At 37.7% G+C, this 18,829-nt stretch overlaps 1 protein-coding gene across 1 annotated transcript in view; it reads left to right on the forward strand.

Annotated features, from left to right (window-relative positions):
- Positions 1–18,829, forward strand: part of LOC115438332 (phospholipid-transporting ATPase ABCA1) — a 419,337-nt gene that overhangs the window by 259,705 nt on the left and 140,803 nt on the right. Inside the window, exons 33-34 of the mRNA XM_030161907.1 lie at positions 17,456–17,550; positions 18,141–18,246. Coding sequence (XP_030017767.1) covers positions 17,456–17,550; positions 18,141–18,246 — 201 coding nt within the window. The remainder of the gene's footprint in view (positions 1–17,455; positions 17,551–18,140; positions 18,247–18,829) is intronic.

The following is an 18,829-nucleotide window of genomic DNA, read 5'->3' on the forward strand; positions in this document are numbered from 1 at the left end:
GAAAGACTTGAGGTGACAAAATATGCATTTGTTAAGTATGTGGATTTTTTTTTTTTTTGACAAATTCCACAGGATATTTACTTTATCTTATTCTATTTGTATTACTTTGACTCTAAAAGTTGTTTCTTAGTGGTTCTCATCTCATCTGGTCACTTTCTGACACTTTGGTTAAAGGCCATGTGGTGTCAATTTTCTTCACCATGAGAGACCAGCAGAGTGACTCACTACTCCCTCTAGTGGACACTTAAATAACACATACATTCCATTTCCATTTCAGCATCAAACTGCATTTTTTTCATATTTACAGCTGTGTCCAGTGGAGAAAACAACAACAGTGCTTCTAGCCTTTATCACAGAGTCACTTTCTTTGTTTCTAAAAGTTGTTTCTAAATGGTTCTCATCCCATCTGGTCACTTTCTGATGCTTCGGTCTAAGGCCTTGTTGTGTTAATTTTTCTCACCATTGGAGACTGAAAGAGTACTACTCACTACTCCCTCTAGTGGTCACATAAATTTTCGGCTCATCACTGGAAGTAAATTCGGTTCTTTTCTCTACAATCCAAAACATTGACATTTTTGGCAGCACTTCACAGCTCTTTATTCTAAACCCAACAATTCATCTTTAATATTTCACAATAGAAATACTTCACATAGCACCTTTAAGATCTATTTTTGCAAAACTAGCATAACAGCATGTCCATGTGCGGCTGTTGAATCTGCATTTCTACAGGTTGATGTAGAAGCTGTAACAGCAGTGAGCTTAAATTTCCAGAGTTTGATCATTCTACAGTCGCCAATGTCTGACCATGAGCTTCTGACACTTAATCCTGACCCATCATCTGAAATGCACACATGTACTGAATGTATGTCATAAAGGGAGATTCAGCAGGAAGAGAGTGGAATGGTCTAAATGTAAAAAAAAAAGAATAAAAAAAGTAAATCAGTGACACAACAGTACAATAAAAATGCTTATCATTGGAGCTTTTTGCTTGCAGTCTGAAAGTCAGAGTCAGCATAATTTTTGATTTGAAAATGTAAAGGTACTTACTAACAAGGAATTTGCATTGCATTGCAAAATGTAAATCAGCCTTTTGTGCCGGTTCCCTTTTGTGAAGTAGCATACGTGAGAGTACGGCCAAAATTGATTCCACTGAGGACACATTGAATTGGCCATTGCCACTGATTTAGCTTGTGCCCCTTACATGTTAAAAATTGAGTTCAATTATACTCATATTGTGCTCTTTTAATATTTATGTACCAGTCTTGCACCAGCCTTAGGACATTTTGTTGCAGGCAGTGCCAGCTTTTGTGCTCATATCAAGTCCTGGAGCTTTGCACGTCTTACCCTCCTGAAGTCAAAACCAATTCTCAGCCGTTTATAGGTTATTACTTATAATTCGTGCTATAAAATGATTAAATTTTTTAATCAGATTAATCATAGGGTTGTTGTGGATTAATTTGTATTAATCACAATTAAATATTCATTTTTAATCTATATTAATCACCTTTCATTTTGCATGAGCAGACAGACTCAAGAAAGAAGCGAATAAACATGTTTGTCACAAGCTGTGTGCCGCGTTAGCTGAAGTACTAGCAGAATCCCAGACGAACATATGCTTTGCGTTAATGTGGTATTTTAAGCTGGAAGTGCTTCGGTGAAAAGAAAACTACTTCCTGCAGTGCGTGTATAATACTTTATGTCAGTTGACTGTTTTGTCTTGGTTTTTTTTGTCCTCATATTCCCATCCAGAGGGCCAACGTGCTGTTTAGTGTCTTCCATCTTTAAGGGTTGGTTCTGCTGCCTGTCACTACCAGATCAACTGCCCATTTGTTCATGCGTGACGGTAACTCTACTTGGACAAACTGACCCAAATGCATTCGCAGAGACATTCAGAGTCAGTCCGTGCTGCACATGAGTTAATTGAGTTAAAATTTGTAATAAGATAAATCATGATGATGGATTAATCTGCGTTAATGCGTTAATTTTGACAGACCCTTCTTATAATATATGTACCTAAATGCAGCGTGAGACTATGTTGAACAGCGTGACCTGAAGGGAGTTTATCCAGACCAGGATCAATGGGCCAGTTAAAAACTCTGCATCACTGCCTTCGAGACACCACCGTCTGCATAAACCAGTCACAATACAGACACAAAGTCTCATTTGGACCTAAATGGATTGCACTGCTGTCACCAGTCGAAATGAAAAGTCGAAGCTTAACTAAGAATAGACAGAATCCGCCGCCTTCACTTCAATGTCATTTTGTCGGAGATGGCTGTCTGTTTACTCAGGTTTTGTGACATGTGCCTGCATTTTAAGAGGCGTGACTTGGAATGTCTCATTTCAGACTCCACTTGTATCGTTCAATGGGCTCTTTTTTTGCAGTTTTATGAGTTAAAGTGTGAATCTTTGTGATAGTTTAGCCCAAATGAAAGAAGGCGAGGAGTGGGGGAGTTTTGATTTGTGAAGATTTGGCTGCAAAACTGCGTTGCTTTTCCAAGCGGGCTGACTTACAGCTTTGCAGTGCAGCTTCATTTTCATGCAGCTGAGGTCTGTGCAAACTTCATAATTACATCCTAGGTATTGATTGCATCTTTTCTGTGCCATGTCATTAAGCGTCCGCACTTGAACCAGAAACTAAATTTTACATTAAAACCAATAAAATATTTTATGTGCATTTTAATTTGAACATTAACACATACATGCATTAACACCCTCATCATTTGTTAAAACACAGGGATAATGTGTAATAAGTTCTCAAAACCTGTAAGGGTGAGAAGGAGCCCTGGTTAATCTTATAGAAATGAAAGTTTCCTGTATATTACACGCAAAATGAAGACAAAGGAAAAATTAGCATGTCTATGCATAGAATTAAGTATATGTAGAACAGTATCATTGTGTCGTGGAATTAAGTGGGTTTCCATCATACAGTGCCTTTTTAACCCAATTATTTCATGTGAATAGTTCTTCCTTATGGTTTATAAGTTTGCCTCATTAGATATAACTGAACTGATAGATATAAGAAGTATTTTTGGCCAGTATTTGAATCTACTTTACCTTGTGCACCACATCTGGATCATTTTACCTTTTCCTTATCTGATAAATCTTTCTCCAGCTCCTCATACACCACAGCATTCCACTGACAATATCCATCTAGTATGAAATAATATTCACTAAATCTGTTTCTATTGCACTTAATTATATCTGTCTTTTATCAGTTTTTCAAACTCACCCAAGCATAATCTTTCATGTAATTCATATTTTAGAATTTTACCGTTTAATGTGCAAAATGAAAATGAGAATAAAAGAGGGTTGAAGAAAATACATTTATTGATTGTAAAATAAAAACTAGCAGTGGAAGAAGTAATTTAGTTTAATGAAATAAATGACATAAATAAATTCACTGTCATGCATTATTTCATCTTACTTTATTTAACTCTGGATAATGCATGAAAAACTATAAAATATAAACTCTCTCTATTTCTCTGTAAAATAAATTCTACTGCTAGTGAAATAAGCTATTATTTCCAGTTCCGTGTTGTATTAATAACAAACTTTCAAAAGCAACTAATCTGTATTATCATCAAATTTTCTTTAAACTGAAACACACAGTACGTATTTTGACAATCGCACATAATAAGACTGTCTTATAAGCTTCACCTGCTGTTTCAGCTGATAGTTTACATTAGTGCTGCAACAATAAATCGATTAAATCAATCCAAATGAAAAAGAGTTGGCAACAAATTCAGCAGTTGATTCGTTGGGTCTTGAGCACATCAGTACTGACACATGCCCGCACGCTGTGTAGAGTCACAGCAGAAAACACAGCAGCATGGCTGAGGCTTCGGATGCCGGGCCAGATTTCTAAAGCTAGGTTTACATTGTGTTCCCGGTAGCAACGACAGCCCTGTTTGGCCCAAACGTAGTGCACCGTTTATGTAACAAAACCGGGGGGCCACCGGGAACATAATGTAAACCTAGCTTAAGATAGCCTACATGTTGTGATTGCTTTAGCCCGCTAGCTAGTTAGACACTATCATTGTAATTATAACATTTTCATCCATCTCCGGTTATGAGGCCACCAGACTAATGTTACCTATCGTTGACTGGAACTAATTCACACAACACTAGTTTGATAGCCTATGACCGAAGCTGGTTGAAGACTAAAGCTTGCTAGTCTCTAACCATAACAAATCTAGGTAGCGGGCAAGTGCTCGCTAACTATACCCGAAGCCATTGCGGGGATCTAATCATTATTGACTTGTCTGCAGCATGTATTGCTATGGGTTAAATACCGATCTTTGAGAATTGAGTCTTTTGTGTTTATCCGATGAATCGATTAGTTACTAAAATAACCTACAGATTAAATGATTATTGAAATTAGCGTTAGTTGCAGCCCTAGTTTATATCATAGCTCTGTTTGCTTAGCTCTGTTTTTAGACAGAAAACAGCCACAGTAAAACCACAAACCAACTCTGTTTTTTCTGTATGGTTTTTGTCATCAATAGTTGAACTAAGGATCTGTTTGGAATCTTCCAAACAAGGTCAGAACTGTCACAGTTTAGTCTAAACCGTGGATCAACAAACAGCAACTTTCATTCATTCATTCATTCATTCATTATCTGAACCTGCTTTATCCTCACTAGGGTCATGGGGGTCGCTTGGAGCCTATCCCAGCTACATAGGGGCGAAGGCGGGGTACACCCTGGACAAGTCGCCAGTTTATCGCAGGGCTGACATATAGAGACAAACAATCACTCTCACATTCACACCTATGGGCAATTTAGATTAACCAATTCACCTATCAGTGCATGTCTTTGGATGGTGGGAGGAAGCCGGAGTACCCGGAGAGAACCCACGCAGACACAGGGAGAACATGCAAACTCCACACAGAAAGGTCCCACCCCCCGTCGACTGGTGTTGGAATCGAACCCAGGACCTTCTTGCTGTGAGGCACGAGTGCTAACCACTGCACCACCGTGTCGCCCAAACGGCAACTTATCAAAGATAATAACTTTATACCTTTAGACACATCATAATCAAACTCAACCATGTAGAAGAAATGCTGCCATTTCAACATCAAACTCCATTCTTTTCATTTACAGTGGAGAAAATAACTGCCTCTGTTTTTATCACTTCAGTTCTTTGACTCTAAAAGGTTTTTCTTAATGGTTTTCATCTAACCTGGTTACTTTCTAACACTTGAGTCGAAGGCCTTGTGGTGTCAATTTTCTTCGCCATGGGAAACCAGCAGAGTGACTCACTGCTCCCTCTAGTGGACACATAAATAACCCACCCATCAGTGTAAATAAATTCAGCTCATATCTCTTCAGCCCAGTACGTCAGCATCTTTGACAAGAGGCCAAAACTCTTTATTCAAAACACTAATGATCCTTTTAGGTCATTTTTAAATATTTGCAAGTATTAATACTACATATGCCTCTTTATTTTAAACTAAACTAAAAAACCAAACCAGTAGACATGCTAATACTGTAATTAATTCCTAATAACTCCAGAGAGAACACGAGACCCCAAATGATATTCCCTCATTTGTTTTTTTTTTTTTGTTTTTTTTTTTGTGACAGTGGTGGAGGACGTCATTGTCAAATATTCAAATAGTATTCTTTTTTTCATGTCTCTATTTCTCAAAGCAGAAACTTTTCTTAGTTTAATTTTAGATATAATCTCAAGTGAAAAATGCAGAATCATAGCCTGAAGCCTTTTGACTGAGTTGAGTTTTAATATAAATATGTATATTGTTCCTCTGAACAAACAGGGATTTGGCCTACCTTAATAATAGCATGTAATTAATGTGCCACTTAGTAAAGAAGGATTTTGTGTGAGAATCTAATATCTTTTTTGACTGCGTTTTGGTTAAACATTCTCCACTAGTTTCTGAAAGTGTCAGCTCTTTGTGTGTGAGTTTAAGAAGTCATCGGAAGTTCAATTTGTGACATCGTAAAGTGTTAAGAGATGCATATTTTCACACCCACATCCCATACAGATGAGTCTCATAATCGCCGTTGCATTCCCTCCTTCGATATTTGACACAATCGGAAGAAGAGGAAGGACAAATGAGTCATTGGCGGAAAAAGAAAAGAGTTGGTGTCTTTCAACAAACAAGGCGAGACAAGAAATGACACGAATAGAAGCTGCTTTACTTTCCTGTCCACCTTATTGCATACTTTGTAATGTGTCATTTCACCCTCCCTGTGGATCCGTAATGCCTGGTTGAATTCGTGCAGGTCTTTCCATGCGCTCCATCTTGTGACAAGGCAGTCTATGGCAACTTTAAAAGAGCGACTGTCCAGGTATCATATTATAGAATGATTGTTGAGACACTCAAACAAGAGAAAAGCCCTTTGTGTAACCTTTTCCTTCCCCTGACGTTCAGTCCTAGCTTATGACAGCGCTGTCAAGGAGTCTCCCATTTGTTGAGGCACTCTTCGTATCTCTGCGTCTTCACCGAGGCCATTAGAGCTGACCTTCCTTTTTTTGTCGAACCTTTTATTTTTCCTCTCACCACCAGCGTCATTTAAAACAGCCGTATTATTTCTTTTTTTTTTTTTTTTTATTATCATTACTGGAGGAGGTTTTGCTCTGAACATCTTTCTTTTATTTTATGAATCGCTGCTTCCGTGCAGCTTTACTGAATTTCTGTTTTATCGTGTCATGCTCTAAGTGGCTGCTTGTTCGGGTGCACTTAGCCTCAGTAAAAAGACCATTTACAAAGACCAGTTCTTGCCTTTCACTTGCATCATTCCTCCTGTATTTACAGAATCTTATTTTGTTTCAATCCAGATCCTGTAAAAGGATATTGAATGGACTCTCGTTCTTGCATGGCAACAACCTTGAGGGTATTGAGTTATTGCTAGTCATTTCCCAGCGTGTCTAAATTATCTTTAAAATTTAGATTACAAGCAGAGAATGTATTATAGAAGCCGCCTGAATGCAGTGCAAATGCAGTAACTTCATCATCAGTTACATTTTGCATAATGCATCATTTTATTTATTTGGCAGAAGGGGGAATTTTCACAACATAGTGAGCCGGTGTGTGCTTTGTAGCATTATATTTCATCATCTGCAACACTTCTGGAATGATCTTTAAAGATTTATGTTGCTCAGTTAGTCTGTGATGTTCTTTGTAAGAATTTGTGAGACAGAATGGTTGAACTTAGTCTTTTTATATAGTACAGCTGTCGTGTATTATTGGAGTCTGAACAGAGTACCGTATCTGCTTATTGACTTGTTGTGAGGTCCTATGTTAGAAATAGTAACGGACATGAAGAAATGAACCGTAAACAACCCCCTCCTGCACAGGCACATACATGTAAAGAATGTATGCGCCTTGGAAAAAATGTATTTGTCATCCTTATTGGCTTGTTTACCTGTAGACTGCAGCCCAGCGCAGGAGGATAGAAATTAGCCCGAGTCGAATGCAGGGACCACCCACAGAAGCAGAGCACATTGTGTGGATGTATTCCCTTTGACCTGAAAGCCTTCCCCGTTGAATAAATCATGACAAAGTGTACCAGCCTCACACTAGTTTTCTTTTTTATCTTTTATCCTACCCATCCTCCGAATATGCCCTTGAGAAACTACAGAAAAGACAAGAGAGAAAAAAACATGGACACAGCGCCACAGGAGAGAGTGTGAAATCATTGTTTCCATGGAAATGGCAGGCAACAGTAAGCCCATTATCAATTCTGAGGTATTGACTCTCGTTCACTGGTGATATTTAACCTTCATAGATGAATAGGCCGCCACGCGTGCAGAGGAATTGATAAAGCCGCCACGTTCACCGTATTACGATTGATGTCTTTATCATTTGGAGACTGGCCTAACTACAGCATGCTTGCAAATTACTCTCCTTGGCCTCATCTATCAGGCTATTGAAGTTAGGCATTGGCTTAGCATTTGTGTGGAAAAAAAAAACAGATATCTTCACGGGAGATACAACTGCCATTATCTTAAGTTAGTTGGCTTGGGAAAAGCTGTCTTACACCATGTCTTTCAGTAAGAGTATTTGTTGAGAGAAAAAGCTGATTTACAATGCAGCATAATCCCAAACCTGTTTTATGCACTTCTGTGTGGCCTCCTCATTTACATTCAGAACATAAAATCAGCAGGGCTGACAGATTATTGCTGTCTTATGTTATCATTTATTCATGCAAGTCAATGAAATGATAATGAATCTTTAAACCTTAAGTCTGAGGGCAGGTTTTCTCTCCGACAGCACATCAAGCTCAGTGCAGCTCGGCTCCACAGTCAACTCGGTGAACACATCTTTTTTTCTTTCTTTTTTTTCTACTAGGCTCTATTCAGTTGTCACTTTGACTCCAAACACTTTGTGATCCATTTTATTGTAAAACTACCTGCCCACAAACATCCACTCAGCAGATGGCAAGAGATGGTAGAAAACAAAGGTCACTGGAGTGTGATTTGTGGCAAAAATGGTGAACTGGGTAATGGTTTCCTTTGGTCGTGGCTGAAAAAAACACTTCAAAAACCTGTATTTGAAGCAGAGTTCTTAGAGTTCAGTCTTTCACTTTGGTTTTTGCTTCACAGTTTAGCTTCTTTTTATGGTGGTGGCTGTGGCACAAATGGTAGAACAACAGGTCGTCCATGAATTGGAAAGCTGTCGGTTGGATTTCCAGCTCCTGTCCTAGTTAAAAGCCACTTTTAGCCCTATTCAACTTGACTCCACTCAGGTCTGGTGGTTTGCCATTACAGCTGAGTGCCGCCTCAACATGTGTGGGGTCATCATAGCAAAGCAGACAGAAAGTCATGTCACTCTCTGGCCAATCAGTGGCCTCCAATCTGTCGACGTCTGCAATGCAATGGTCCATATTTACAATTTTTGTTAGTGTTACGAGCTTTGATTTAGGTCGAATTAAAGAATGCAGCCATGAACCCATAAAGACCCAAACATCCATCACCACCCAAAACTATCTACTGATCTAAACTGTTTAATACCTGTTGATCCAATATTTTTATCAATCCATGTGAATAAGTGGTGTAAAATACAGTTATTCATCTTTTCATGGTCATCAGATATAACCCATTTGGACGTTCAGAGGCTCCGTAGTTACCGTGGAAACACCATCATCTTCTACAACATTGATTCACCAGTAGCACCCATGGAGTTGGATCAATGACAGTGGATGGAGACACTTGTTTTTATGGTCAGTTAAAGATAGATTTTGCTGGAAAAGTCACTTTCTCCTCAGTTTTCTCTGTTTAGTAAATACTAATTACAGTTTTATTGTTTAGTAAATAGTAACCTAAATTTACTCTGAGAACATCTACATCATTATCATATCATCATCATATCATTGAGGAAATATTAAATGTAGAGAAAAATGATGGGTTTATGTTCAGTTAATGAGAGATTGGACTGAAAAAAGTCACTTTTTTTTTTTTTTTTTGCAGTTTTCTCTGTTTTTGACATAATATCCCTCAACTTCAATCTGAGCTTTTATGAACATCTACATGATCAGAAAATAAAATGTAAGAAAATATACGAATTATACTGATAAAATAGAAAATACAGAGGATAATGTTGTAAATAAATGGTGATAAGTCACTTAAGAAATGTTAAATAGAGAGAAAATTTCACTTGGGAATTGACATAAAAGTAGCGCTGGGTCTTTTTGGGTTAAATAGGAAGTCCATTTTTCAATTGAATTTTCACACATAGTAGGTGTCTAAGCCACCTCGATCCTCCTCAAAGATGGACTGGATTTTGATCCAGATTTTATGAGTCTTTTTGATTCTTTATTAGTGGTCAGTGAGGCACGTTTTGACATTTCTATGATGTTCTCAGAAATGAAGGCTGCTGAAAAACACACACATAAATATAAAGACAACACACACAACAGTCACAGAGGTGATGGAGGAGGTGAAAAGGTGATCATTATAACTTATTCATCATGATCTGGTCAGAGGCTGAATTTCTCTGCAGCTTTAGCATATGCAGAGTTAAGGGATTTTAGCCTCTTTTAATACTTTTTCACCTCGCTCTAGAAGATTGAGGTAAAATGTGCAAAGATGGCGATTGTTTTGGCATTGGTGATTTGTATCATGTGTGATGAGAGATGCAGTCCATTGAGCTGTTTAACACTGAAGTAGATATTTCTTAACTGCCTTTTCTACACACTGTGAGCTTCTTGACTCTATCATTCAGGAAGCAAAAGTAATGTGTTATGTTGTATAAATGTAAGATGGGGATGGGATTGAATAAGTGAGCAGTATATATTGGATTTATTTTGTTATTACAAGCGTACAAGGCTGTATTGTCTTGATCACCCTTATTTATTAATCTATTTGCTCTGAGATTAGTTCCTTGTACACATAAACATAATTCGTTTTTTCTTCTTCGCAAAACAAACAAATGAATGAATGAATGAATGAATAAAAACTCTTAAATTACCTTTTGTATCAACAATTACCATAGGTGTACAGATTGGATCTTTATCTCCATTTCTCATCTACTTGCAGAAGAATAACATTAATATTGAACCTTTAATTGTGCCAACCCTGCATATGCACTGTTTAAATCATTCAGGGGAGACTACAGGCTTCCTTTTTTCCGGAAAAATTGAGGGCAAAGATCAGTTTGCAAGGCTGAAAAATCCAACAAGAGCTGATATCTAACCTTGAATTCTTTCAGATAAAATATTAGTGTCTGACAAATTACTAAATGCATTCTATGTTCCTTTTGTCATTTCAGATAAGAACCTGTTGAGTTATTACAGACCAATGAAACGATACTGACACATTTCTTTGTATCTCACACAGTTGTCTTTAAATCTGTTGACGTCATTTTTCCGGATGTCTGGTCTTTGTAATGTATGAAACTGGTATTCTGAAGGATACGTTGTAGATACATATCTGGACAATATCATACAGGAGTATCTGGAACCGATCATATCTTTCTGCCAACATTATGGATACGTAGCACATCCATGACCTTGGATTTTATTGGATTTCTCCAGATCCTGGGCCTTTTTTGTGCAGTTTATTTGTGCTGCCCTTTTTGCAGAAGGGTAGCTGGTGGTGTCGACTGGTTTGAATGCAAACTGAAGCTGAACATTACCTTCTAAAACACCCTTGGCGAAAAAAGCTTTCACATAATAACACATCGCCACCTGTCACATCCACTACCAACACATGTTGTAATGAGTTGCAAAATAAAATGAACAAAAAACCCCTTACATGCAAGAAAATGTAAACATAATTAACCTAATCGTCTTGCTCAACGTAATGAGCTGGCAGTCTGAGGAAAAGTGCTGGTATATTGTAAAATAACGTGATTAATTATAACAACTTTCTCAAGATTGCTTTTCTTTGTGCTCTTGAGATAAAATTTAAATTTCACCTTAGAGGTACAGAATGATATAAACAGTGCCAAGATTAATATGAACACAGCACGGTCTCTTATCTCTCCAGTGCTGGAGTATGCCAACTCATTCAACAGATTTGATTACTCCTTAGTTTACATTTCCCTCACCCCTGTTTGCCTCCCTAGCTATCAAACTACCACTGTGTAGCAGAGGACTGATGTCATGTACAGAATGCCAAACACACCGAAGCTGTTCCCTGGTAATGAACAAGAGATGCAGGCAAGAAAGGCCCAGGTATTGCACAATCCCGTAATTTTCCCATTTCAGTCTTTTTGATTGAGGATATGGACCAAGGCCAAAATAATTAGACCCACACTGACTGGATGCCATGGTATAAACTCACTGTACACACAGCAGAGTGTAAAAGCTCTTATTTTTGGCGTTGTTTGTTTCCGAGTTCCTGTGGCTTTCGAAAGAGAAGCATGTTTATTCAGAGATAAGCCAAGGTTGCTGCGCCGTTCGTCCTCCTTATCTCTGATTCATAAGCCAGATGGGTCCTCCTCTTCCATAGCTTTCTCCTTCTGTTTGTTCCCAGGCTCACAATTCAAGTTCTCCTTCCTCTCGTCTTCTTTCGTCTACTCTCCGACTTGTATTCTGTCCCACTCCTATTTGTTCCGCCTGACTCTTCTACTTCTACAACTCTACGTATCTAACAGCAGTAGTAAAGAACTAAAACAAAGCGATATACAGTTAACTCATCCGTATCCATTGTGACATCACCCATTAATTTGCGGAAGGGTCAAAACACAGTGTTCGAAATCTCTCTGACGGGACATTTTACAGACATTTTGACAGATTAGTGTTACTAAATGACCCACATTTTTAGCTTACGGGCCGATAGGCTGTAAGATACTGTCGTCATGCAGCAACCGTCGTCTGTCGTCATCTGTCGTCATCTGTCGTCCATTACAAAACTTTCAATCGTCGTCTTCTCCGAAACTACAATTCCGATTGACTTCAAACTTGGTATACAGCTTCTTTATGATGATGTCAACAAAAGTTAGTGAAATTATTTGGATCTGGATCTGATTCTGGATTTGGTGCGACTTTGAAAAATGTCCCCTTTTGTAAGAGATAGGAAGTGGATTGATGCAATAACTCAGTAAATACAGGGTGACCCAAAAAAACGGGAATTTTTGAAGTGCGTATTGGCAGACATGAGCAAGTGGCAGCACTGCGAGACAGTGACCTTGAGCAAGTAAACACACCCCCATTTTAGTAACCATTGGCGGCTGAGCGAGAATTGTTCGGTAACCGTGTGATCTCAAGATTCGGTAACGTTCCCTGGCCCCCTAGATCACCAGATTTGTCAGTTTGTGATTTTTTCTTGTGGGGTTATCTCAAGAGTAAAGTGTACACGACTCGACCAAGAACTCTGGATGAATTAAAACCGAGAATTCAGGATGAAATTCACAGTATCCCAGCTGAGATGTTGCAGCGGTCAATGAGGAATCTCAACAGCAGATTTCAAGAATGCATTCGTACAGGAGGACGCCATCTACAGGAAGTAATTTTTAAAAAATGAAAATTCCATCATTGTTTCTTTAATGGCATGTTTTAAGGTTTCAATTACTATGAATAAAATATTTTTCTTCCATCACTCTTGGTTTTATGGGATTGTTAAAAAGTTCCCGTTTTTTTGTGTCACCCTGTATAAATGATATCAACTTGAAATTTCTACAGTCCAGCCCTGATGGGGAGATGACCAAAACATAATGTCCACATGCTGATCAGGATCTTCTTCTGGATCTGGGAATTTACAGGAAATTTAACATGAGCTCTTCTGGGGAAAAAATTTCAATCGTCTTTTTCTCCGAAACTACAGTTCTGATTGACTTCAAACTTGGTATACAGCTTCTTTATGATGATGTCAACACAAGGTATTGCAATTATTTCGATCCGGATCTGATTCTGGATTTGGTGCGACTTTGAAAAATGTTCCCATTATAACAGATTGGAAGTGGATTGATATAATAAATCAGTAAGTATCAATGATATCAAGTTGGAATTTGAATTTTCTACAGATCTGATTGGAATATGACCAAAACTTGGGCTATTTCTGTAATAGAATAAATACACATAACTGGGTGATAATAAATGGCATCTGGATACATTTCCCAAAGCTTTTAATTTGGCCGGTAAGCTGTACTTTTAAATTTATTTTTTGCTTTAGTTGGACCATAAGGGATTATTCAAAACAAGGAGCTACTTTATAATGAAATAAATGTTGGAATGGCAATCAATTAAAGTTCGCTCTCTGACGGGACATTACTGTGTTTTGACCTGGAATAACGTTTTGGAGCTTTAGCTTTGCATTTTGATTGGGGGTTTTTTCAGCCACAAGTGACCATATTTGGACAAAAGGGTGAAACTTGGAAAGAACAAGAGATAAAAGTCGCCAAAACTTACCCTAATGCTAGCCTACTGAAAACTAGAGATAAACTCACACAGTGGATTGTTGTGGCTGATTAACTGCTGCTAAACCACTGTTAGTGCATTTGACCTGTAATTGTTGTACAAAGCACAATAATCAATCCACTTACCATAGTGTGATGGTCATTTCATAAGTTATCCATCCTTTAATAAAGTGACAGATCAGTTCTGGTTATGTCAAAGGTTTTTCACTAGTGAAGAAGGGATGGTAATAATGGTTTATTAATCAGCTGTCAGCTTTTTCTTCTCCAAACTCCACTATTACTCAGCTTCTAACAAAACTCAACAAGCTAACTGAGGTTTTTGCTAAATGTTGGCTCATACGGCTGTGTTTGATACCAGTAATGTTAACTATAAGCACACGCATAAGAAGGCTGTATGGCTAATTATCAGGCTTATCAGGCTTAATGCTAATATATGCTACTACTATAATATCTACAGTCAGAATTATGCTCTATAATCCTTAAAATAGATGCACAATAAGATCATTTTAGTCATTTTCCTACCAAAAAACAAGCTTGGTCTATTTCACTGTCGATGTATCACAGTCATTTTCCTTCACTGAAGAATCCAAATTCCTTGAATATCATTGTGAGCTGTGATTCTGGTTAAACTGATGGAGATGATGATGATAATGTACAAGGCCTCCTGGTCATTAAGGGCATATTAAAGTTAAAAGTGGATAAAAAACAGTAGGACTCTCATTAGAGCAAATACCTGCATGTTTCATGAATTTTATGTAATAAAATCATGTTTTTGTGGCAAAAAAAAGGTCAGTATTTTCAGATCTGTCAGGTGTTCTAATAATTTTCATTACCACTCACTGTGTAAGCACTTTAAATCTTTTTTTTTTGTTTGTTTGTTTTTTAAAGACACACCTATTTGCACTGGCTTTGGATACAAGTATGTGACTTTTCTATGTTTTATCTTCTGGTTTTGTTTTAGGTGCTATTTATCCTATTCCTGTGTATTTGCATTTTATCAGTTTTAATATATCTTGTATTTATTCTTATTTTACTAGTTTTAGTATGTCTTGCATTTGTATCTACAACTTTGTGCAGCACTTTTTGTTGTTTTAAATGTGCTATATACATAAACTTGACCTTGAAAGATACTTTTAACCCAGTGTTTTTCAACCTTGGGGTCAGGACCCCACGTGGGATCGCCTGGAATTCAAATGGGGTCGCCTGAAATTTCTAGTAATTGATTTTAAAAAAACAAAAAAAACAACTTACTATTAAAAAATAAATGGTGATTGAGCGAGACAATCACAATCGATAAAAGATATGACAAACCGTGACGCTGAAACTGAAGCACTGTGGTACTATTTATCTTTCAAATGTTCATTGTGGCCGGTTTAAGATGCTGCAGCTCTTTCATAATTCATAGTAAAATTTAAAAAGTATAAATAAAATTCTCACTTTGTGCAGTAATCTCAACCTGGCTTTTCTACCTCCGTCCATAATATACATTATATAGACTAAATGTCAACTAAAATTAACATTTATTTGCAACATAGTATAGCAAACTATTACATGATCAAAAACAAATTAATTTTAGAGAAAAAAATGTCTCCGTTTTGAATGTCTGGGGTCGCCAGAAATTTGTGATGTTAAAACAGGGTCACGAGCCAAAAAAGGTTGGGAACCACTGTTTTAACCTTTTAACTGCAGCTACGTACATTTGAGCTCCCTGTTACAAAGAAGACATGTTTTATTCAATAAACATAAGTTCTAATAGCTCAGTTACATCTAGTGGCGACCCACCAGTGGCCGCATACTTAATTATGCATAACTGTAAGACGGATGCAAGTCACAGAGTTATGATGAGGGGAAGATTACTTAAGACACATCAAACAATGATATGCTTTTCAGTTGTGCTTGTATATTTAGCCAAAGGGAGTACTTGACCCATGAATGAAATGGTTTATTCACAAGATATCAATTTCCCTTCCCAGGTGGTACTTTACATCCTCTCCTTATCCACAGGGGTTTATAAGAAGTACAAATTCCTAGCCACACAACTGTAATTGACAAGGTTAATCGATTAAACAACACACCAAACAGACTCAAAGCCTGCACATCAAGCTGTTTTGTACACAGGGGTAGATAACCAGTGCAACCAGGGGGTACGTTGGTAAATTACATTGCAGGCAGGGGTCTCTGTGAGTCTTTATCAAGGATCACTCTGCTAATTAGCATAGTGTTACCTCTCTTAATAGGCAGTGCTTCTGCAGCGTGGCGTTGCTGTGAGTGGGTGTGTGCTGGAAAGTATCCGTCCACACATGCTGAGTGGATTCGTAGCAGTGTGTCGCACCCTTTCTTAATTGGATGTTTGAATGTAGCCATTTATCCACAGAAGGGCATCTAATTAGGGTCCTTTGACATTACACACAACTTTCGTAGCTTCGGCGGGGGTCTACATTTCAGCCAGGCTTCCCATAGCCAGCTTTAATTGACTATTATGATCTGGCTTTAAAGAGTATGTTTCATAGCACTGTGTGTGATTCACCTGCGAAATGTTCTTGTTTTTAACTTTTGTTGATTTTGCCTCGACTGGCTGAGTTTTTACGGCTGAGTGAGCAGTTGCGTTTGTGGTTTCCACTTCATGATGTTGCGCCAGACAAACACGATAATTGCTGCTTGAAAAGCCTTATGTGTCTTTACATGTAAAATAAAGGTAAAATGGTCTCTGTCAGGGTTTCACTGCCATATATGATGATTTTTTTGTTCATTTAGCTGCTGTAGAAGTTTACGGTTGAGCTTAATCGAACTGCTTTATGCATTATTACCCCCGGGTTGGTCTGTCTGTTAGCAAGATAACTCAAAAAGTTATGGAAGGATTTTGATGAAATTTTCAGGAAATGTTGATACTGGCACAAGGAATAAATGATTAAACTTTGGTGGTGATCAGGGGGGGTCTGTGCTCTCAGAGTGCTTTTCTAGTTGGTAATTTAACCTACAGCAATTCATTGTACTCTATATAATCATCATATGTTTGTACTGTGGGAATCATGCATCTCTAAAAATCAATCTGCAAACTTAGAAAAAAAACTATTTTACTTTCAGCTTTGCGACTTTTTTTTAACACTTTCTTTTTATTGTTTCTTTTTTAAGTATATGTAGCAGATATGGACACACAGAAGGAAGACAACAAAATAAAGAAATACAAACCTCAAAAGAAAAACAACATAATGGATTGCCATGTCTCTGCAGTTTGCTCCAGTGTTGTTATCAATAAAATTTTCCTTATCCTGTCATTGTATAAAGCTTTGTGACTTTATATATGTATACATAACAAAGAATATGAATCAACACCATATGCAAGTGAAGTACTAATATCCACTGTGTTTAGTCTGATTTTGTACTTGTATGTTAAAACAACTCTAAATTAATATATGATGTAGTAAATACTGGAATCCAGACCACAACAGACACACTGGTGAATTTAACAGTTAGTTTGACATGTGTGGCTGCGCAAGTGTAAAGTAGCTTAAAATAAAAATGCTCAAGTAAAGTATTGTGTTTAGTTGGCATTTACACTTGTAATTAATACCTTGAATGTAAAAGTGGAGCTTTCACTCTTGCTTTCTTTGTTTTTTGTTTTTTTTTGTACAGAGAATCCAGAACACAACAGACACGCTGCTGAATTTAACTGGAAGGAACATGACAGATTTCTTGGTCAAGACTTTTGAGCACCAGGGTAAAACAAGGTACTTAACTGTCACTTTTAGTTTCGGGAGGGTTTAAAAAAATTAGCATTATGTGATTCTTTGATCTTGCTGCAGCTATTAAAGGGGAAAGATGGATACCGTCCTCCATATCACTGCGGCACATTCATGAACATGGTAGAATTTTTTAAAGACCTTTTTCAGAAGCTTTGGTCACACAAATTGCTGCCTTGGTTACTTCTACTTTGAGAGGGTTTGAAGAGACTAATGTGAATAAAAGAATAAAAATCCTTCCCACTGTGCTACCATTTTCATCTCTACATGTTATGTGCTTGTCAGACTTTGCCAAATCTAGCTGTATTACTTTTAGATATGTCTCCTTTAACCTGTCATTTTACTGCATGAATGCATTTAAAGCAAGCAAATATGATGGGTTATTATAGTGCTGCGAGTGTTTTATCGTGCTTTTATGACATATTTCACATGTTTTATACTGTAAGTTGTGTGTGAATCAGTGTGAAAATGTGTGGGTGTGCATATCCATGGTATTACTCATGTTTCTTTACCCGTACTTGAACTTTGCTCCCTTTCTTCTTCTTTTTTTTTTATTTATTTTTTTAACGCCACTACAGGTATGGAGGCATCTCCGTCGGAGCAGTCAACTCCCAAGTTCGTCTGACAGAGGCAGAAATCGAAGCTGCATTCAGGGATCTAAAAGACCTATTCAGCTCACTTCAGGTAGGTTATAGATATCGGCATTCACCAAGTCAGACTCGAGTGGGAAAAGTTGATCTATTGTTGTTGGGAGTTGAAGGTTGTACAGCCTGGAGGCATCTATAAAAGCACCTGAAGCCTTAGAATTAGTTCATTTGCAAGCAAGCTTTAGAAACGCCTGTGTCACTGACCACAAAACTCCGAAATGAACCTAAGATCTCAATCCAGTCATCAAAACCTTTGCCCCCCGTTGAGTAGTTAAAGCCCAGACTGTGAACCATTCCCTCTTTTCTCATTCTGTGCCCTCTCTCTACTGCCTGCTGTTGAATAAACCTGCAATTCATCATCATTTTGACTTTCATAGCACTGCATTTTGGAATTTCTTGTCCAATATTGAAAGTTTGGACTGCTTCGCTGCTTGAAGAAGTTGTTCAGATACCATTATTCTCCTGTCAAGCCTGCAGTTCAACCGGTCCATTTCTGACAGCACCTCTCCTAATTGGACCATGGAGTTCTTTGTTCAGATAGCTTTGTATCTTGGATACAGGTGGTTATTTGTAATGGACTTATGGATCCACGCTGAATCCTTGAATGATTGAAAAAGAAG

The sequence above is a fragment of the Sphaeramia orbicularis genome, chromosome 18 (genome assembly GCF_902148855.1).
Source record: "Sphaeramia orbicularis chromosome 18, fSphaOr1.1, whole genome shotgun sequence".
Taxonomy (NCBI): domain Eukaryota; kingdom Metazoa; phylum Chordata; class Actinopteri; order Kurtiformes; family Apogonidae; genus Sphaeramia; species Sphaeramia orbicularis.